The following is a 23,314-nucleotide window of genomic DNA, read 5'->3' on the forward strand; positions in this document are numbered from 1 at the left end:
TTTCTAGATCATATTTATATTATATGGATGCGACTTTTTATTGAGTACCTTAAGGGAGTAACGCTCTCTATTATCATTCTTTCCACTTGGATTTCTTCTCTAGATGTCACCTATTATTCATGTCTATCACTGCCTGCTTTAGCATTGATGCTCTGTTGTTGTTTTTAAATATTTTGTAATAAAATTTAACTTTTTTAGCTAAAACTCCTTTGGTCCCCAATTCTCACTTAATAGTTGAGATATGGTTCTTTTTTGTTGATATATACTGTTGTTTGAGTTATGCTATTATTTATTTCCCATTAACAGGGGATTTTTTTGGTACTTAATGGAGAACTATGGGATGCATTATACTATATGGAGGAATGTAAGGGGTGCCTTATACTATATTGAGGACTATGAGGAGTGCATTATACTATATTGAGGACTATGAGGAGTGCATTATACTATATGGAAGACTATGCAGAGTGTATTATACTATATGGAAGGCAATGTGGGGACCATATATTATGTGGAGGGTTATGTGATGCCCATTATACTATATGGAAGGCTATGTCAGGACCATTACAATATTTGAAGGGCTATGTGGGGGCCATTATAATATTTCAGGGTTATGTGAGGGGGACGTTATACTTTATGCAGGCAATTATACAGTGTGAAGGTTTGTGTGGGGTCGATCGTACTGTGTGCAGAGATGTGGGTCCATTATACTGAATGGAGGGCTGTCTGAGGGTCATAATGTGTTGGGGTCACCATATTTGACCAGGGGAGTTGAGGTGGGGTACAGTTGGGTCATCATACTGTGCATGTGGAGGGTACTTTTGTTAGGGAATTTTTGTTAGCATCATACTTTATGGGTGACATGAAAGGAGCTGCAAAGTCGTCAGAAATGCCCTTCTTTGACCCCAATAAATATTAATTATTATTATTTTTTATTGGAGAGAGCAATTAGAACTTCTGTGTAATTTCTATGTAAGCCCCTGCCGACAATATTGCGTATAATTTCCAGCAAAGGTCAGCCGAACTGGGCAAAATTGGCTAACTCGGTCAGCTTTTATCTGAAGTGCGTGGCCAATTTTATTCCATTCTACCCAGTAAAACAAACATACATTCTCGCAAAAACCACTCATGCATGTCACCGTTTTATGAAATATTTGAGATAAGGAAAACTCATTGCTGTCCTTTTTATTTAATGAGACAAGCTTGTAACCTTCAGATGACAAAATAACCTGAACAATGCCAAATATTCTCTTGCATGCAGAATGAAGCACTGATGCACCAGGGTGATACATTTACATATTTGTACTGCATATAATGAAATCACGGATGTAGTTCTCACTTTACCTCCTGCTGGGTTCGGACTTATTGATATCCAATATGCTTTTTTCATAGTGCGGATATCTTAGACTATGCTCCACTTTATTATCTCATAATCTCTAATTCAGCACTTATTGGACCAAATCAGATTTGCAGAACAGTTCCTTTGTATTCAGGATTTTTATTGATCTCATATTTGCTATTACGTAATACTCTGTGAACTATAATATAGTTTATCGACTAAATATTAAGCATTTCCTTAGAATGAAGCTGGCCATAGAGCGGAGATGGAAATCAGACAGCAGTACTCGTCATGCTCCAGGGGCCCCAGACAATGACATTTTTTCTAAGGGTTGATATTTTTGTAACAAGCACTTTCTGTAATGACTGATATATATACCGTATTTTTCGCTTTATAAGGCTACTTTCACACATCCGGTGTGTTTGTTCCGGCGGCGTGCAGCGGATAGCCGGACCAGGCCTGCAGCGGTGACACCGGATGCAGATGCGGCGCCTGATCCGGCTTGGAAAGCATTTAAAGGAGCCGCACCGGGCACTAGAGAGGCAGTGGTATGCAGGGGGGAGAGAGAGAGAGATACGCGCGTGCTCGCCGGGCACTTGTGGGTTAAACCTCACAGTGTCCGCGCATGCGCTGTTGAAATCGCCATTCCGACGTTGCAAAAAAACGTTGCAGGCAACGTTTTTTGCTGACGCCGGACGGCGCAGGTTTGCCGTTTCCGGCTAAAAACGAAGGCGCCGCATGTCCTTAGGCTGCTTTCACACATTTGTCTTTTTGAATCCGGCACGATGCGGTGAAAAGTGTGAAAACCGGATCCGGAATTGGATCCGGTTTTGGCACATAGAATTTAATGATCGCCTCATCGTGTCGGATGGACATGCGGCGCCTTTGTTTTTAGCCGGAAACGGCAAACCTGTGTCGTCCGGCGTCAGCAAAAAACGTTGCCTGCAACGTTTTTTTGCCGCGCCGGAACGGCTTTTTCAACAGCGCATGTGCGGACATTGTGAGGTTTAACCCACAAGTGCCCAGCGAGCACGCGCGTATCTCTCTCCCCCCCGCATACCACTGCCTCTCTAGTCCCTGGTGCGGCTCCTTTAAATGCTTTACAAGCTGGATCAGGCGCTGCATCTGCATCCGGTGTCACTGCTGCAGGCCTGATTCGGCGGTCCGGTTTTCCGCCACACGCCGCCAGAACAAACACACCGGATGTGTGAAAGTAGCCTAAGATGCACCCCCAAATTTGTTGAAGAAAAAGAGAAATTTTTTTTTTACTATTTTCACAATGTAATAATCAATGACATCCAAAACTTAACACACAATTTCTTAAAAAAATGACTTAAAGCGTGATGGTCACTCCATGAAAAAAGCATGTACAGAATGGGAGGAATAGGGCTAAGCAACAGCACATGTGAAAAAGACTTGGGTATACTAATAGATCACAGACTGAATATGAGTCAACAGTGTGATGCAGCAGCAAAAAAGGCAAATGCAATTCTAGGATGTATTAACAGAAGCATACAGTCTAGATCACATGAAGTCATTATTTCCCTCTACTCCTCTTTGGTCAGACCTCATCTGGAATATTGTGTCCAGTTTTGGGCACCACATTTTAAAAAAGACATCAACAAACTGGAGCAAGTTCAGAAAAGAGCGACCAGAATGGTGACCGGTCTGCAAACCCTGTCTTATGAGGAAAGGTTGCAGGATTTGGGAATGTTTAGTTTGCAAAAGAGAAGACTGAGAGGAGACTTAATAGCTGTCTACAAATATCTAAAGGGCTGTCACATTGTAGAAGGATCAACTTTATTCTCATTTGCACAAGGAAAGACTAGAAGCAATGGGATGAAACTGAATGGGAGGAGACACAGATTAGATATTAGAAAAAACTTTTTGAAAGTTAGAGTGATCAATGAGTGGAACAGGCTGCCACGAGAAGTGGTGAGTTCTCCTTCAATGGAAGTCTTCAAACAGAGGCTGGACAGACATCTGACTGGGATGATTTAGCGAATCCTGCTCTGAGCAGGGGGTTGGACCAGATGGCCCAGGAGGTCCCTTCCAACTCTACGATTCTATGAAGACAGATTTTACTAGTAAATTCAGAATTTTGAGAATGAACAATCAGTCCAGAAGAAAAAAGAAGCACATATTACTAATAAATATTCTAAAGTTTCTTATTTTCACATGTACTATTGTTTTAGGAAAGAAAAAAAAAAAAAAACAATGGTTATAATTCAAGTATACTTCATCCAGAGAGTGTAGCCGGGGCCGGTTTTAGGCAAAGTGGGGCCCTAGGCAAAAGTTTAAAATGGCGCCCCAAATGCTGACATATTGCACATCACACAGAAGCATTTCGGTAGTATTTACAAGCGCTGAGTTAAGGCCGCTAAAGGAGTGTGATCGACAATATTGAAATCGTTCAACTGTTTCCCGGCCTCTTTCCAACGTCTGAGAAAGAATGATGGGAACAGAACAATCACAATAAGATCAATCAGTCCCCATACAGTATCATGTTATCAGCAGCACATCTACAGTTTACACCACATAGTCCTCCACATAATATAATGTGCCCCATAGTCCTCCATATAGTACATTACACTCCTTATAGTCCTCCATATAGTATATTACACACCCCATTGTCCTACATATACTACAATACACTCCCCATAGTCCTCCATATAGTATAATACACTCCTTATAGTCCTCCATATAGTATAATACACTCCCTAATAGTCCTCCATATATTAAAATACACTCCTCAGTCTTACATATAGTATTATACACTTCCCATAGTTCTCCATACATTTATAGTATAATACACTCCTCAGTTGTCTATATAGTGTAATACACTCCCCATAGTCCTCCATATATTAAAATACACTGCTCAGTCCTCCATATAGTATAATACACTCCTCATAGTGCTCCATATAGTATAATGCCCCACCATAGTCATCCATGTAGTACAATTCAATTCCCATAGCATAATGCACCCCATAGTTCTTCATATAGTATAATGCATTCTCCATTGTCGTTGATACAGTATAATACAGCCCATATATGATATAATGCAGTCACCCCAGGGTATAATGCAGCCACCACACAGAATATAATGTAGCACCCTCAGAGTATAATGCAGCCCCGCCATACAATGTAACCCCCCCATAGAATATAACGCAGCCCCTCCATAGAATAAACGGTAGCCCTAGCCCCTTCATAGAGTATAATGCAGCCCCATCATAGAATATAATGAAGCCTCTCCATAAAATATAATGCAGCCCCCTTATATAGTATAATGCAGCCTCCCATAGAATATAATGTAACCCCCTCAGAGTATAATGACGCCCCATATAATATAATGCAGCCCCCATAGAACACAATGTTGCCCCCTCAGAGTATGACGCAATCACCCTTTCATAGAATATAATAAATATAATACAGCCCCCATAGAATATAATACAGCCCCCATAGAATATAATACAGACTCACCCATAGAACATAATACAGCCCCCCATAGAATATAATACAGTCTCCTCGCAGTCCCCATAGAATATAATGTAGCCACCCCCCAGTCCCCATAGAATATTATGTAGCCACCCCCCAGTACCCATAGAATATAATGTAGCCACCCCCCCTCGAGAGTGGCGCCACAGTCCAGTACTCACTAACATATTAAAAAAAAAAAAAACACTCCTCACCTCTCCTCGTGTCCTGCGCTGCTCCCGTCTCCGGTCTCAGCAGCTGCACTGCCCGGCACACAGCGTGTACACGATGAAGTGATGTCATCTCACACCCGCAGTGTCAGAGGTAGAGGGGAATGATAGGAGAGGGAGCGTCATGTGACGCTCTCCCCTCCATCATTGCATTGAACTGTACCAACGCATAGACGCCGGTATAGTTGAATGCGGTGGTGGCGCCGGTGACGGGGGGGAGTCGGCGCTGGCAGCAGCTGGGCCACCCCGACTCACGGGCCCTGCAGCGGCCACTGGCTGGGGGCCCCTGGGGGTAGGGGGCCCTAGGCAGCTGCCTGGTCTGTCTGCCGCTAATGCTGGCCCTGAGTGTATCTCAAGGAGGATGCAAAGGTAGCAGTCCTGGTTTTTATGCCTGAGGATGTTTAAAAGGAATCTGTCAGCAGGCTTTTGTTATGTAATCTGAGCACAATGTATAGACAAAGAGCCTGATTCCAGTGATGTGTCGCTTATTGGGCTGCTTGGCGCAGTATAGATAGAATGTAGCACTGGTCAGAATTCTGAGCTCTGTATAACCCCGCCCACACCACTGATTGGTAGCTTGCTGAAAATGTATAGTGTTCACAGGAAGCTGCCAATCAGTGATGGGGGCAGGATTATACAGATTAGCTGGACTACACTGCATGTGAGACCTAGTCCAGCAGTAATAATCTCTTCCTGACAAAAATACTAATTATATTGAAACTACAGCAAACTGCTGAGCAAGTGACACATCCCTGGAATCAGGGTCTCTGTTCCCACACCATGCTGCTCTAAGATTAAATAGAAAAAACCTGCTGACAGATTCCCTTTAAAGAACCTGTGGTCACATATTGGCAGCGGGCACCAGAATTATAAATGGCAGATGGTAGGGGGGGTGATCATAGGTGTACAATGGAAACTTTTCCGAAATAGAAAAGTAAATGTTTTGTTTAAGTTAGATCTCTACTTGTGAATGTCCATGAGCAATTTTTGGGAGCATCTGAAAGTTTCCATTGGTGAATGCAAATCAGATAATGAATGGAAAGTCCACCTGATAACTAATAGAAGTGTATGAGGGGTAGTGCTCGTAAGAATGCGGTAAGCATTAAAGACCCAGCATGTCTCCGCACAGAATATCAATTTTGAAAATTAATTTCTACAATATACATCTGGCCCTTCAACACGCTAATTTGCAGATTTAACCACGTGAGAGATTTATTGGTTTCATCTCAAGCAAAAGATTTTTGTTTCAGGCAATTTAAGTATCTTGAGCAGCATTTTCCAATAAAGAATTCACAGCACGAACTCCATTTTATATATGCGTGATGGGAATTTTGTGCACCAGTAGGAGAGCGCTGTGTACTCGTGATAGTCTGCAAAACACTGATCTATTAGACAACTTCTACTTGTGTTGCCATTAAACAGTGTGCCGGCCACACAAGTGAAAAATTAAACAGCCAACACATTATACGTAGGATTTCAGTTCTGTTTTTTTTTCTCTCTTTGGAGAATCATCAAGATATGTAAAACAGTGCAACAGGTATGAAACAGCTTTTTTATGTACATGAGATGATTGACACATCCATAGGGCAAGGCTTTTGTACTGACTTTTTGGCTGGAAAGACATCGGTTCAAGTGACATAAAATGACCAGGGTCATTAGTATTGTTTTTGCAAAAATGTTGATTCACAGTGAATCAATTCATTGCAAATCACAATTCCATATTGCCCATAAAAACACATGTACCATTCTGAGAACTCCTAGGGCTGCAGCCAGCTCCTTTCAAGTATTTTCACACACACATGCTTAGTCGTGATGTGACCAGTAAAAATATCGAAACATGTATCATAACATATGATAGCAACAATTAAGTGCAAGATGCAACACGTTATAACTATAAAATAGCATATAAATATACAATATAACAAGGAAACGACATTGTAAAAACAGTAAATAAATACAAGTAATAGCATAAAACAATATCCAAGTTGCACCCAAATAGTCACAAGCAGTTATAGACAGAAGTCAATGGATCCCTCATTTTGCAGTTACCAAAATATTACACACACCCTCTCACAATCAAAAGAGTACATTACTTATTTAAAAAAAATGGGGTGAAGGTGCACAATCAAAGTGATAGAATCCATCAGCCTGTTTAATAACATTGCAATTATAGCCTTTTCATGCTTTTTAAAATGTAACAACGGTTTAAAAATGATCCCTTTTGGGAGGAGGGGTGAGAAAATTGTCTATTGTGCTCGTATTTATATACAGGCGGTGTACATAGAAGAAGCCATGACTACAGTTGTGGCCAAAAGTATTGACACCCCTGCAATTTTGTCAGATAATACTCAGTTTCTTCCTGAAAATGATTTCAAACACAAATTCTTTGGTATTATTATCTTCATTTAATTTGTCTTAAATGAAAAAACACAAAAGAGAATGAAGCAAAAAGCAAAACATTGATCATTTCACACAAAACTCCAAAAATGGGCCGGACAAAAGTATTGGCACCCTCAGCCTACTTGGTTGCACAACCTTTAGCCAAAATAACAGCGACCAACCGCTTCCGGTAACCATCAATGAGTTTCTTACAATGCTCTGCTGGAATTTTAGACCATTCTTCTTTGGCAAACTGCTCCGGGTCCCTGATATTAGAAGGGTGCCTTCTCCAAACTGCCATTTTTAGATCTCTCCACAGGTGTTCTATGGGATTCAGGTCTGGACTCATTGCTGGCCACCTTAGAAGTCTCCAGTGCTTTCTCTCAAACCATTTTCTAGTGCTTTTTGAAGTGTGTTTTGGGTCATTGTCCTGCTGGAAGACCCATGACCTCTGAGGGAGACCCAGCTTTCTCACACTGGGCCCTACATTATGCTGCAAAATTTGTTGGTAGTCTTCAGACTTCATAATGTCATGCACACGGTCAAGCAGTCCAGTGCCAGAGGCAGCAAAGCAACCCCAAAACATCAGGGAACATCCGCCATGTTTGACTGTAGGGACCGTGTTCTTTTCTTTGAATGCCTCTTTTTTTCTCCTGTAAACTCTATGTTGATGCCTTTGCCCAAAAAGCTCTACTTTTGTCTCATCTGACCAGAGAACATTCTTCCAAAATGTTTTAGGCTTTTTCAGGTAAGTTTTGGCAAACTCCAGCCTGGCTTTATTATGTCTCGGGGTAAGAAGTGGGGTCTTCCTGGGTCTCCTACCATACAGTCCCTTTTCATTCAGACGCCGACGGATAGTACGGGTTGACACTCTTGTACCCTCGGACTGCAGGGCAGCTTGAACTTGTTTGGATTTTAGTTAAGGTTATTTATCCAACATCCACACACTCTTGCGTTGAAATCTCTTATCAATTTTTCTTTTCCGTCCACATCTAGGGAGGTTAGCCACAGTGCCATGGGCTTTAAACTTCTTGATGACACTGCGCATGGTAGACACAGGAACATTCAGGTCTTTGGAGATGGACTTGCAGCCTTGAGATTGCTCATGCTTCCTCACAATTTGGTTTCTCAAGTCCTCAGACAGTTCTTTGGTCTTCTTTCTTTTCTCCATGCTCAATGTGGTACACACAAGGACACAGGACAGAGGCTGAGTCAACTTTAATCCATGTCAACTGGCTGCAAGTGTGATTTAGTTATTGCCAACACCTGTTAGGTGCCACAGGTAAGTTACAGGTGCTGTTAATTACACAAATTAGAGAAGCATCACATGATTTTTCTAACAGTGCCAATACTTTTGTCCACCCTCTTTTTTATGTTTGGTGTGGAATTATATCCAATTTGGCTTTAGGACAATTCTTTTTGTGTTTTTTCATTTAAGACAAATTAAATGAAGATAATAATAACAAAGAATTTGTGTTTGCAATAATTTTCAGGAAGAAACTGAGTCTTATCTGACAAAATTGCAGGGGTGTCAATACTTTTGGCCACAACTGTGTATGCCAATTGGTGGTCCAAAAATTATCCCTGTTAAGAGAGTAACAAAATGTTAGCTGTTTCTTAAAGAGGACCTTCATCAAATTTTTCATGTTGAACTGGACACATGATGTAATAGTGGCTGCAGTGCGGAATAAAACGTTTTATTTTGCCTCTTGTTTATAGAGATATCAAAGCATTTCATGTTGATGAGTCAAATTTAATAAGTCAAAGTGGGTATTAGTAGATAGTTTTTACTGGGGGCGTGTACTTCCTCTTTCTATACGAGCTATACAATTATAAGCAGGTAGCAACACAGCAGAAAAAGAACACACCCCTACCATAGCTTAGGTTTTCAGTGTATGAGATGTAAAGATATAGCTCTGATCTCCTGGTCTAACCTCCTGTATGATTAGAAAGTACTGGGAGAATAGAGCACAAATAACAAACACTGTTAAAGTTGATGTGTTGGGAGGGGCAACTGTTGTGAGTTCATTCTCTGGTTCACCAGTTGCGAGTTCCCCTTCTGGTGGTGACGGGACGGGAGGTGGTGCGGCTGGTTTGATCGGTGGAGATCTGCCACCTGAGAAAGAGGATGACGATTGGATCTCAGGATTCTCAGATTGGATTTAAGACAGCCAACGCCCTATTCAGTTGCTGGTGATTCCTTCTGGCTTGTCAGCTCTTGGTTTTCAGCTCTGTTCCAGTCATCTAAAGCTAAGTTTTTCTGCTAATGTTCACACTTGATTTTGTTGGTCTATTCAGTTTTTTGTGTAGTCTGCCTGCCCCGGCTGGGGGCTGAGCTTAATTTCCACTCTTATTTATCAGTATTTTGCCAATTGGCTTTTTGTCCCTTACTAGTTCGGTCTCTTTTTGCTCTGTCTCAGAATATTTCAGAGTGCTGATATAGTGGGAGAAGTCTAGTGACTTCAGGGTTAATTTTGCTATCAGAAGCGTTGGACATTATTTTTTAGGGTTTTTTGCAGGTTGCAAACAGTGTCTTCCCTTTCCTTTCCTGTCTAGTTAGTTTGGGCCCCATCATTTGCTCAGCCTATTTTCCTGCCTGTGTTTGTGCCTTCATCTTGTTTCACCGTCAATACATGTGTGGGGGCTATCTATTCCTTTGGGGTCTGCTCTGGGGCAGTTAGTTTTCCCTTTTCTTGCTTTAGGCTTATGTAGTCCTCCGGCTGTGACGAGGCGTCTAGGTTCATCGTAGGCACGCTCCACGGCTACTGCTAGTTTTGTGGTAGGATCAAGGATCTGCAATCTGCATAGTTACCAACCACTCTGGTTTTCTGTGGCTTAGCTTGTTTGCTTTTTTTCCTCCTCGGTGACCCATTCATAACAGGCAACATAACTGAGTTTAGTATGATCACATTACAAACCCTTCTAACAGATCGGATCTCTTCTCATGGCACTGTCATCTCAACTGTACTGCCCTTCTTAGGTCCCGTTACACTAAACGACGCACCAGCGATCCCAACAACGATATGACCTGGTCAGGATCGCTGGTGCGTCGCTACATAATCGCTGGTGGGCTGTCAAACAGGCACACTCACCAGCGATCAGGACCAGCGAGGACGCTGGTATCCAAGGTAAATAGCGGGTAACTAAGCGCGCACGTCACTTAGTTACCCACTGTTTACCTTGGATATCAGCTCCCAGCATGAGCACGCTGGTATCCAGGATAAACAACAGGTAACTAAGCGACGCGCACGCTTAGTTACCCCCTATTTACCTTGGATACCAGCCCCCAGTGTCTGCTTACAGCGCTGGGAGCTCGCTGATTGATGGTCTCCCGCTGCCACACGCAGCGATGCTTGCTGGCCAGTGGGAGACTAACCATCATAAAATGGCCCAGGACATTCCTGCACGATCAGCGATACCCGGCGGGGGGAGCCAGTCGCTCATGCGTGCCACAGACGGCGAGATCGATGATGCGTCACAAAATGGGTGACGCATCAGCGATCTCGCTTAATTTGAAGTACCCCTTAGTGAGAGCACAACAAGCTGCCTACCAGCAGTGGCATTGGCAGCAGAAGCAGCAACTACACAGTATAGACTATGTTAGGAAAGGCAAGGAGATGTTTAGCTGTGATAGGGCCAGCATTGGCATCCCTGGGCAGTTGTAGTGACAGCAGCCACACAGGATGGAATATGATGGCAAAGAGATGTCCAGCTGTACAAGGCCAGCATTCACATCCGTGACAGTGGCAGTGCAGTATAGCTATTAGCTATGAAACAAAGTGGGCTTGCAAAAGATGTGCTGCTGTCGACCAGCAGCAGTGGCAGTGGTAACGACAGCAGCTCCACAGTATAAAATATAATAGAAAAGGCAAGGAGGTGACCAGGTGTGTAGGACCTGCACTAGCAGTCCCAGCAGTAGCACAATATATTTACAACATTATGGACAGTCAGGAGATACCTGGTTGTGTTAGGGCTTCGGCACTGGCAGCAGCAGAACAGTATAGAACACAATGGACAGGTAGTCGATTCCCAGCTGTGCTCAGGCTTCTGCACTGCACTGGTGGTAGCACAGCAGTACAGAACACAATGGACAGGAAGGCAGATGCTATGGCCTTTTCCATTTGTGTAAAATAGACGTAGGCATTTGTTCTGTCGATTCATATCAAATTGCAAATTGTTTGAATTCAAGCGAATTTCCTAAAATTCAACACAAATTCAATTTGCATTGAATTGATTCACTCATCTCTAAAATATGCAAAACAAGAATCTGAAAACATGCATTACACAAAAAAGATTGAATTGTAGGTTTATATGTCAAAATGTATGTTCATTTGGATGCATTATAAGTTTGAACTGAAGGCAAAGTCTGTGAAAACAGCAAAGGCAGTAAGGAAATGAGAAAATGTAGAAAGTGGTCAGGTAACATCGGAGGCTAGTATAGCAGAGAATAATGTACTGGACCAGCGTAATAGAGGATCCTTCAATGGGCCTGGGCTCTGACCCAAATATGAGGTTTTCACATAACATGGCCTTAAAAGTCTAGATGACGACAATCATTTTGAGGTGACTTTTGGAGTCATTTTCCACTAGGGTCAATTTCTGATGGCACAATTCACATAGAATCTCTCATAGGTTATTGATGAAATGCATCGATAACAACAAAGACCACAATGGTCATGTGTATGGATGGATTGTGGGTCCTAAGCAACATTTGCTATGGTGGACTCATGGAACTTCAGTGAGATCCCGCTTCTAAAGGTCCACCACCACCATCACCGACACTGCCGATGCAGTGACAGCATTACTATTCTTCATAATACTCTACTCAGCAAGGCCCAGTTTGTGCAGTCTGGCACTGGAAGCTACATTTACTCCCCAGTAAGTAGAAGGAAATGCCCATTCCAGAACGTATATGGTCTTTAAGCTGCCCTTACATCTACATCTGTATATAGCATAGTATGCTTCAGTTTTGCACCAGGACCTTCTTGCTATGGCTCCCACTAATACCCAGCTAAGTGACCAAATGTGGTTTCCATGGTGATTCTCAGAAAAAAAATCCAAATCACGTTCCAATTACTTTCACAATTGAGCACAAATATAAGCCAATATATAGAGGATAGGGTTCAGTCGATAAAAAAAAATTTAATTTGGCACAGAATAAATGCACATTAAAAGTTGAAGGACAGTCATTAAAACGCAGTTGTATATTTTCTCCATTTATGGCTGAGGATAAATGGAAAAAACATCCCTTCCCTGGAGTATTTTGCTTAAATTGCTAAGACATCTACCTACGTTCCACAGAACAGATGTGAAGCCATTAAGCTCACTTTACTTCTTGGCAAGAAGGCTCAAGCAGAGATATGCTTCAGGAGGAGTAGACTCTCCTACAGGCCGGGATCTTGGGCTACCTCCTAGAGTTGGCCATAGGCATTATTTACAAAGAGGGCAAATAGGACAACCACCGCCTTGATGACCTCCAAAATGTAGATTGAATTTTATCAATCAAAACTGTTTATTCTGAAAGTCAACCCAACCAGTCCATCTCCTGGTACCCCAGGCATACAGCCTATACTGCCGGGGACAGTATACAGCCAACCACATATTTTTCTGCAGTGGTAGCTGCAGGGGAACATTCAGATGAAATCCCTTCTTCCATGTAATACATGGAGGACGTCAGCTGGTCTTACAAGTCATACCTCCATTCTGGATTATATAGAATGGTCCACATTAGATGGGATATGGAGCATTCAACTCAGCCCCATTTACTTTAACGAAAAATGTACATGTGTTGTGCCTTTTCACTAAGAAAAAGACCCTGTTTTACTAAAAAATCCTTAAAAGAGGACCTGTCACATGCTCAAAAAATTGAGTTGCCTACCCTGTATAAATCTATGAGCTCCCCCAATTATGCCGTCCTTTTCCTTTTGCGCTACGTCGCTCCAATACAGAGATATTTCCATTTATTTATTTGGGAGCCCGGTATGTGAATTCTCCGCTTACAGTCCAACTGAGCATTTCTTCACAGTCTTCTCTGGGCCATGTGCTTTCACCCCTCTCTTCCAGACTCTACCAATCAAAGTACAATAGGATCTGAAACTGCAAGATCTATCATTCTGCAGGTTAGCTCATGAGTAAGTTTGGTGGTAAGCTGCTTATGCAGAAGAGTGGTCCTGGTACTGACCTCAACTTGCAACACAAATGTGCTTGATGTCAATAGAGAGAGCCCTGGACTCATCTCAGACAAGTTAAAAAGAATCTATCACCATGTTTTTTACTACCTCAGCATGACAGAGACCCTGATTCCAGTGATGTGTCACTTACTTGAAGTAGATGTTTGATAATATGTTGATTATTGTATGAGTCGCTGTGACTTGTTGACTTTCAAAAAGAGGAGGAAAAACTATGCAAATTGATGAAGTACTCAAAGAATGCAAGTTAATCTCATCACACTTTCCTCTTGATCTCTGGATGATGGCTTGAAGGACAACAGTTGTGTAAACTATACAAGGTGCATATGCCTCTGAAACAATAGATTCAAAGAACCAGAGACCCTTTACAAAACCACAGCCAGGAACACTACAGAATAGCTGCCAGAAAACAGCTCCATCACATGGGACACACATTTGACATTGTACAGGATGTCAGCTTAGGGGACCACAGCCCCAGCTGAAAGAATACAGATCTGCTCCATTGACCATCACTGGACCCATGGATATGTTTGAGGAAGCCAGGTTTGGGAACCACCAGTCACCTGGCCCCCTAGGTACGTTTGAGAAAGCCAGGATTGAGACCCACTGGTCACTTTGCTCCATGGAGCGCTGGGGTCCTGGGTTCTAATCACACCAAGGACAACATCTGCAAGGAGTTTGTATGTTCTCCCCGTGTTTGCTTGGGTTTCCTCCGGGCACTCCGGTTTCCTCCCACATTCTAAAGACATACTAATAGGGAATTTAGATTGTGAGCCCCATCGGGGACAGTGATGATGATGTGTGCAAACTGTAAAGCGCTGCGGAATATGTTAGCGCTATATAAAAATGAAGATTATTATTATTATTATTATGGAGAGGTTAGAAGCCAGGTTGTGACCTTTTGGTCATGTGGCCTCGTAGCTCAATGGACAGTGAGTTTTCTAAGCTTGTCGTTATCTCTTCTCTGTGCGTGCCACAGGTGGGGGTAGTCTGCCCTTTAAGTCGCAGCTGCTTTAATCCCAGCAAGTCAGGGTGAGACTGTAATTTTACACCATCTTGGGTATTTTGCTGGGACTGCTCTATGTGTTATTATCTGTTCATGGTTCAATAAAGTATTGCCACACTATTTTACCCTCACCCTGTGTTGTCTGAGTAGCATTATACCCACGGTAAAAGGAAAGCGGGCGTTCAGTGGACTGGTCTGTGGTCCATGTGGTGTTGAGCCAATGGACTAGAGCACCCCTCATTGAACCCAGTGTCTCCACAACAGGATAAAATGGGTTTGACATTTGTAGGTAGTTTTCCTTTGGATCCTCTCTATCAATTTCATGACTCCTGATTCATGACTTGAATCACTTAAACCTTAATACAACAGTATCCACAGAGCCATATGTAAGTTAAAACACTGATATTTTTATGTACTAGAGGGACTCCCTTAAGCACCAAGGGCTGAGGGCAACTTCCATCACTGTACCCTATAGACACACGCCTAACTACCATGTGGTTTGTAACATAAGTCATTCGTTATCTAATCACCAGTTCCACTTGAAAATACAAAAATAATCAGAGACATGATGGGGGAATATGTACATGATGTGATTTCTCCTCCTGTCATCTCTGATCATCTTTTATGAATGCATACTCAGCAAATAATTTGCAAACATGAAGTAATACTAAAAAGGATAAAGATGGATAGTGCTTACTTACCAGTTTTCGCTGGCACCACTGGCAGAGTCCACACATTACAATAGTGATACTCAGGCTGAGGGCGAGGACACCGGAGACTATAATTATCTCGCTGGTTGGAGCTCCTGAGAGAGAAAAGAAAGCGATAATGAAGGAATTGGGTTGAAATATACAGAAAGTATAACAGACAAGATGGTAAATGGGGACTGAAAAAGAGCCGGAGAAAATGTCAGTAATTGTGAGATCTCGTATTAAGGAAAATGAACGAAAACCAGATAATGCAGGATGCAATGGGAAATACTAACATATTTAACCTTGACATGATTCCCATGATTGTGATTGAATGGTACAAAAGTGTTCCTGATCATTCGGCAGGAATCCTTCATCTGCATTGCCAATCTATATTACTGCCGCGAAAGAACAAGTTTTCGAAGGCTGGTGCCACTACTGGCCAATGACTAATGAAGGACAATATATGAAGCAGGCGCAAAACTGAGCACATGAACAGGTTAACAGCCCATTTGTAACACCCTGTACCCCCTCTGCTTTCTGAATATTTATTAGACAACAGAACAGGGCAGACATATGGCCGAGTAACCCAGGAGCCAGCTGGAGGCCTGTTAGGAAGCAAGAGGCGTGTGACACTACAGCCCCCCTCCGAGTTCTCTAACGTTGCGTCTCTCATTTATCTTCTGCTCCTCTCACATATTGCTCCCCTTGCTTCCCCATCCTTCCGGCCATCACTATTCTCCATGCTTTCAACAGAACTATTGGATGAACTGTATAATAACAAATATGATATGACTGCAAAAAGTCAGAACCTCATGCCCCAGATCTTCGTAAAATGCTCCCGGATACATTTTTTTTTTTTGCACATAAGCTTTTTTCTGTTTCCCAAACTTTATTGATACATACAAGTGTTTAGTCACATGTATTTTTCAGGGTTGTGTTCGACTTCTTTTGGCGCCATTTTTCGGAAATTGTAAACTATTTAGGTTTGTCCATGGTATGTTCTATTTCGATATTGTGGTTGCCCTGGTGAAGAAGTTGGTTCAACTTCAAAACAGGTTGTTAATAAACCGAATGTGTAATACCTCATCACATCCTTCAGATTTCTAGAATCTGGCACAGCAGTGCAGACTACTACTCCTATCCTCCGAGAGACAATGTCACATATCATGTCAAAAGTGTCACCAAGCTAAGGTCCTTATCAACTTAAATGTAATCACTGCTGACATGTAATGTCAGCAAGCAGAAAACTAAACTACAGTATGTTGTAGAGTATTGTGGATGCAACTATTGTAGAAGCCATGGCAAAATCATGGAGGCACTGTGGCCGGGACTGTCATAGAGGCACTCTGGCTGGCACTGTCAAAGAGGCACTGTGGTCGGCACTGTCAAAGAGGCACTGTGGCCGGCACTGTCAAAGAGGCAATGTGGCCAGCACTGTCATAGATGTGTAGGGAAGGTGACCTGACGGACGGACGGACTTGTCAGAATAGAGAAAGGAAGGTTTGCACAGTTTAGACAGGTGTCAGTTATTACAGTGGGGAAACAGCTAGGAAAGTGTAGTGGACGTGCAGTACCTTGGGTTGACCATTAGAGGGCAGGGAGGAGTGTGCGCATAGGATTTGACATCAGCTTAGGGCTTAAGAAACCATTGGTCATGGGGGGGTGGAGTCAGAGTGAACTGGGAAAGTTATAAATTTGACAGGAGGGTTCCAGAAAGTTCCAGTCCCCAGGGGGAGCTCAAGTGACAGGAAGACTGCGACAGTTTGTGCACTGTGAGAGAACCAAACCAGGGGGACTGAGGAGAGAGAAAGTCAGGGGGGTGGTCCTGACACAAACGTACCGCAGTATAGACGAGGCACAGAGGAAAAGCATACCGTATTGAGAGAGAGACTGATCAGCAAAAGTACTGTTGGTTTACGGGCCTAAGGCGGCCACAGTGATGGATCTGACAGGAGCGCTGAAGAGTGAAGAGGGGACGGTGTGTACATGTACGTTCCCGGTGTAAAGTACGGTGTGCTTGAAGCAGCCCTGGATATGGATGGCCGTAAAGGAGATATTGTGGTGTACTGTGCGGGCCGTCAGTCGGACGGTGAGAGAATAAACTTGGACCTGTTGAACCTGAAACTTGCCTCATCTTGTGTCTATACGTTGCTGCGCGGTACCCAGAGGGACCACCCCCAGCCCGGCCCACCGACCCTTCATTTGGCGTAGTCTGCAGGATCGCCGCCGCTAATACGTTATCTTCTGCGGCAGGCCTGCCCCAAGGGATGGAAAAAGACTCAGACTGCTCTGTGTGGATTATAGGCACCTGTGGAATACAAATCACCCACCGTGGGACTACAAATCGGTAACGCTGCGGATGTCGAGGCATCGGGCGCCTGGAGTGGCGATGGTGGCGGGAGGTCGAGCTTCGCCAGAAAACGTCCCCCTTAGAGCCACGGGCAGGCCGCTGGATGTTGAGTGGAGAAGCGGAGCCTGTGCGGAATCAGCGAGAGCAGCCACCGAAGTTACCAGCAGAGCCTCCCTGCAGAGCCCCTGAGCCTGGAGGCTAGCCCCGCCTGTTATGATTGAGTCACCGAGGAGGAAAAAAGAAAACACAAGCTCAGCCCAGAAAATCAGAGAGGTTGGAAACTAGCGGATTGCAGACCCCTAATCCTATCACAAAACTAGCAGTAGCCGTGGAGTGTTCCTACGGTGATCCTAGACACCTCGTCACAGCCGGAGATCTAAATAAGCCTAAAGAGAGAAAAGGGAAAAACTGACTGTCCCAGAGCAGACCCCAAAGCAATAGGCAGCCCCCAACATATAATGACGGTGAAGCAAGATGAAAACACTAACACAGATAGAAAGATAGGTTGAGCAAACGATGGGGCCCAAGCTAATTAAAAAGGACAGGACAGAAAAGCTGCTGTCTGCAATCCGAGAAAACCCTGCTAAAAATATTACAAACACAACTGATAAGCAAAAAGGACCCTGAAGTCACTAGACTTCAAACCCTATATCAGCACTCAGAATATTCTGAAAGCAGAGCAAAAAAGAACACTGATCAAGGAAAAAGAATCCAGAACACCCCCAGCCGGGGATGGCTGAACTCAGAAAAACAGGTAAACAAAACCAAAACTAATAAGTTCAATAGCAGAGCAAAAACTTATCTTTGGGAAGCAGGAATCAGACTGGTCTCCAAGAATCCAGCAGAGAAATCACCAGCCACTCAGAAGGGCATCGGCTGCCTTATATCCAGTCTGAAGTTCCCGTTACCCAGTGACAATCCACCTGATCAGGTGTTTGGTTTCTTTCATCCAAATCAGCCTCACTACCTTCCTTTACCAGAACAGGGGGATCCTCGGACACAAAAGGTGAATGAACAGATGAGCTCACAACACCCCCCGATGGCAGGGTGAAGAGTGGAGACTGCGGGAAGAGCCACGTGATGACGTGACGGAGGCCACGGCGCCGGGGAAGGTGAGAGTTCCCCCGGCCCCGACAGTGGCTCCGCAAGCGGCCCCTACCATTCAGCTGCAGCACGCGGCATCCTGAATTTCCGGAAGCCCGGCCAAGGAGGGCCCTACCATCTATGCAGAATTGAGCAGGGCCTCCGCTCCTGGTCCTGAACCACCGTGCCCGGTGGCACCACGCCCAGTGTCGCACGGTGTGGAGTCTGACCACAGAAGACGCCGTTGCGTCCCCTCTGTCACTAGCGACCTCAACTTCAAAGTCGACCGCTACCCCGGTTCCGGCTGAAACTTCAGGTGCAGCCTACCCTGCGGCCGCGGTTATGCCGGCGCTGGAACCGGCTGCGGCCTGTTTGACAGACCCTGTGGCCCAATCCTCTGAGAACACGACTGCTCCCACCTGCCACCCGGCCCCAGAGGCTGCTGGGCCGCTGACATCGGCCGCCTCTGCCCCGCTCCCTTCTTCAGTGGAGCCTCGCCCACCGGACTCCAGAGCCTGCATTGTACCCTCCGTTTGGGTCATGGAGGTTATAAAGAAAAAGAAAGCCAGGGAGCAGGAAGTGAGGAACTTGCTTCATACAAAGGGGGACTTAGTATCCTATTATGAGGAGTATTGCCCCCATGGCTACTATGCAGTAGCCGTGCTCGTGGAGCCTGAAGAACACGAGCCCCCGTAGGAAGAACTGTAGGACACTCTCTGTATCCCAGGAGCTCCACGGCTGTGGGGATTCCTTGCTACCAGTCACTGGAAAGTGAATTGGACTGTCGGGAGTTTGTTACACCGTAGTGCAGGTTATGAAGGACAGTTCGCGAAAGAAAATTGTTTATCTGTAGAGTTTCTTTTATTATATTCCTCTTATAGGATGGTTTACGTTTATTTACTAACCTGACAAAGCGGGGGTACGGAGAAGAGAGGGAGTGTCCTTGTCAAAGGAAGGGGGAGGAAAAAAATAAATCTGTTATGTTTTATTGTTTTGTGTGTGAAGGTTTTAAGCAATCGTAAAAGAGAAAAAATGTAAGAAAATGGGTACTTGTGATATTATAGAGTTGTTCAGATGTATGATATACACAAGAAAATGCAACAGGTCCGGGTAAGAGACGGTCTGAACGACCAAAGGGAAGTGTGAGATCCAAAGGGGTCTATGTGTTGAGAAGGTCTGGGAGACTGAGACGCCGACCATGACGTGTAACCAAAAGAAAGGCAAAGAGATGGAAGACGTGAGAAAGACAGTCATCCTAGGTCAAGTCCCTGACACCACGGATACCCCTGAAGGAAGAAGGCGGACGCCGACAATGATCATGTAGGTGTAAGGCCTCGATCATGGCGTACTGGATAGTGGAAGGTGACAGAAGGGGAGAGTAGGGGAAGGTTCACGCCGGAAAGAGAATCCAGGAGTGCCTAGCCCAATTTGAAAGACGTTGTCATATGGCGTGCGCGCTGGTGAGTAGCAGTAGGCTGCTCGGAGCATGGTGCTCCCGGTTTGGTTCGGCCCCCGCGGGTAGTAGGTTTGGCACAACAGCTGGTCCGACAGCAGAAGGTAGGGTAAGCTTCAGAACGACGAAGGCAGGGATTACGATTGTTGAGGACGACAATAGACAAAGGAAGGGAGAGTGTTATGAATGGGTCACCGAGGAGGAAAAAATAAACAACAAGCTAAGTCTCAGAAAACCAGAGAAGTTGGTAACTATGCAGATTGCAGATCCCTGAACTTAACCACACAACTAGTAGCAGTCGTGGAGTGTTCCTACGATGGTCCTAGACGCCTCGTCACAACCGGAGAGCTAAATAAGCCTAAAGCAGGAAAAGAGGAAAACTAACTGCCCCAGAGCAGACCCCAAAGGAAAGACAGTCCCCCACATGTATTGACGGTGGAACAAGATGAAATTACAAACAAAGGCAGGAAAATAGGCTGAGCAAACGATGGGGCCCAGCTAACTAAAAAGGACAGGAAAGGAAAGACACTGTCTGCAATCTGCCAAAAAAAGCCTACAAAAATATTGTCCAACACTTTTGATAGCAAAATTAACCCTGAAGTCACTAGACTTCTAAACCTATATCAGCACTCTGAAATATTCTGAGACAGAGTAAAAAAGAGGCCAATCTAATAAGGAACAAAAAGCAGATTGGCAAATACTGATTAATAGGAGTGGAAATTCAGCATAGCCCCAGCAGGGGCAAGCTGATTACGCAAAAAACTGAATTGACCAACAAGCACAAGTGTGAACATTAGCAAAAAACAAACTTAACTTGAGAAGACTGGAAGAGAGCTGAAGTCCAGGACCTGAGAAGCAGACTGAATCAACAGCACCCGGATAGGGCGTCGGCTGTCATATCAAGTCTGATACTCCAGAGATCCAATCGTTAGCTTCCTCATCAGGTGGCAGATCATTACCACTTAAACCAACAGCACTACCTCCTGTCACCACCAGAGGGAGAACGGAAGGGGAACTCTCAACTGGTGGAGCAGAAAATGAGATCATGACAGGGGAGTGTAGGGAAGGTGACCTGACTGACAGACGGACTTGTCAGAATAGAGAAAGGAAGGTTTGCACAGCTTAGACAGGTGTCAGTTATTACAGTGGGGAAACAGCTAGGAAAGTGTAGTGGACGTGCAGTACCTTGGGTTGACCATTAGAGGGCAGGGAGGAGTGTGAGCATAGGACTTGACATCAGCTTAGGGCTTAAGAAACCATTGGTCATGGGGGGTGGAGTCAGAGGGAACCGGGAAAGTTATAAGTTTGACAGGAGGGTTCCAGTCCCCAGGGGGAGCTCAAGTGACAGGAAGACTACGACAGTTTGTGCACTGTTAGAGAACAAAACCAGGGGGACTGAGGAGAGAGAAAAAGTACCGCAGTATAGACGAGGCACAGAGGAAAAGCATACCGTATTGAGAGAGAGACGACTGATCAGCAAAAGTACTGTTGGTTTACAGGCCTAAGGCGGCCACAGTGATGGATCTGACAGGAGCGCTGAAGAGTGAAGAGGGGACGGTGTGTACATGTACGTTCCCGGTGTAAAGTACGGTGTGCTTGAAGCAGCCCTGGATATGGATGGCCGTAAAGGAGATATTGTGGTGTACTCTGCGGGCCGTCAGTCAGACGGTGAGAGAATAAACTTGGACCTGTTGAACCCGAAACTTGCTTCATCTTGTGTCTATACGTTGCTGCGCAGTACCCAGAGGGACCACCCCCCAGCCCGGCCGACCGACCCTTCAGATGCATTGTGGCCGGGACGGTCATAGATGCACTGTGGCCGACACTGTTATAGAGGCACTGTGGCCGGCACTGTCATAGAGGCACTGTGGCCGGCACTGTCATAGAGGCACTGTGGCCGGCACTGTCATAGAGGCACTGTGGCCGGCATTGACATAGAGGCACTGTGACCGGCACTGTCATAGAGGCACTGTGTCCAGCATTGTCATAGAGGCACTGTGACCGGCACTGTCTTAGAGGCACTGTGTCCGGCACTGTCATAGAGGCACTGTGGCCGGCATTGTCATAGAGGCACTGTGGCCGGCATTGTCATAGAGGCACTGTGGCCGGCATTGTCATAGAGGCACTGTGGCCGGCATTGTCATAGAGGCACTGTGGCCAGCACTGTCATAGAGGCACTGTGGCCGGCATTGTCATAGAGGCACTGTGGCTGGCACTGTCGTAGAGGCACTGTGGCCGGCACTGTTATGGAGGCACTGTGGCCGGCACTGCCATAGAGGTACTGTGGCCGGCACTGTTATAGAGGCACTGTGGCCGGCACTGTCATAGAGGCACTGTGGCCGGCACTGTTATGGAGGCACTGTGGCGGCACTGTCGTAGAGGCACTGTGGACGGCACTGTCATAGAGGCACTGTGGCCGGCATTGTCATAGAGGAACTGTGGCCGGCACTGTGGTCAGCACTATTATAGACACTGTGGTCAGCACTATTATTGAGGCTCTGTGCGAGTGCGGTCTGATTTTCATGGACTGACATAATGGAGAAACTTTTCCTCTCCACGCCTGAGAAAAACTGATGCCTCAATTATCAAACTCTGATCAGAATAGGACTGTTTTTCTCAGATGTGGAGAAATTGGTTGTGTAAACCTATCCCTTGTGTTACTATCTGGCTTTCGGAGCTGATCATTCACTGCGCCTGGTGTTAACTTTACTGCATACATGTAGGCATGAGCACACTCATCATGCAGACGTGCCTAGGTGCGCTGCACTGCATTATTCTGCGGTCACTGGATAAGGGGCTCATAAGAAAATGTTTAATCAATTAATGCTCAGTGAGTTTTCAAAGGTCCAATAATATAATTACATTTCCTTTTTCATTGCACCTTGTACTCAGCTCCTCCATGCTTCATCCCACACTCGTCTCTCCAACTCGCCTCTCACTTTGCCGTTTCCATCTCTTCTCTGCTCTGGTTTCACACTGTTGTCTCCAGCTGTTCTTTCCCACTCCTCTCTCCTCTCACACAACTATTCATCTTTCATTTCAAATTCTTTTTTTACTCTCTTATGTCACTCTGTTCTATTCTCTGTCTTTCATGACTTTTTATGTCCCCTCTGAAATGGCTCT

The 23,314-nt window shown here is 44.8% G+C and overlaps 1 protein-coding gene across 9 annotated transcripts in view; it reads right to left on the reverse strand.

Annotated features, from left to right (window-relative positions):
* SYT7 (synaptotagmin 7) overlaps nt 1–23,314 on the reverse strand; it is a 596,170-nt gene that overhangs the window by 358,308 nt on the left and 214,548 nt on the right. For all 9 annotated transcript variants that reach the window (XM_073574004.1, XM_073574013.1, XM_073574007.1 and 6 more), the window contains one exon: nt 15,315–15,418. In XM_073574004.1, the coding sequence (XP_073430105.1) occupies nt 15,315–15,418 (104 nt within the window). The remainder of the gene's footprint in view (nt 1–15,314; nt 15,419–23,314) is intronic.

The sequence above is a fragment of the Dendrobates tinctorius genome, unplaced genomic scaffold (genome assembly GCF_039654945.1).
Source record: "Dendrobates tinctorius isolate UK_male_01 unplaced genomic scaffold, ASM3965494v1 ptg000037l, whole genome shotgun sequence".
NCBI classification, from domain to species: Eukaryota; Metazoa; Chordata; class Amphibia; order Anura; family Dendrobatidae; genus Dendrobates; species Dendrobates tinctorius.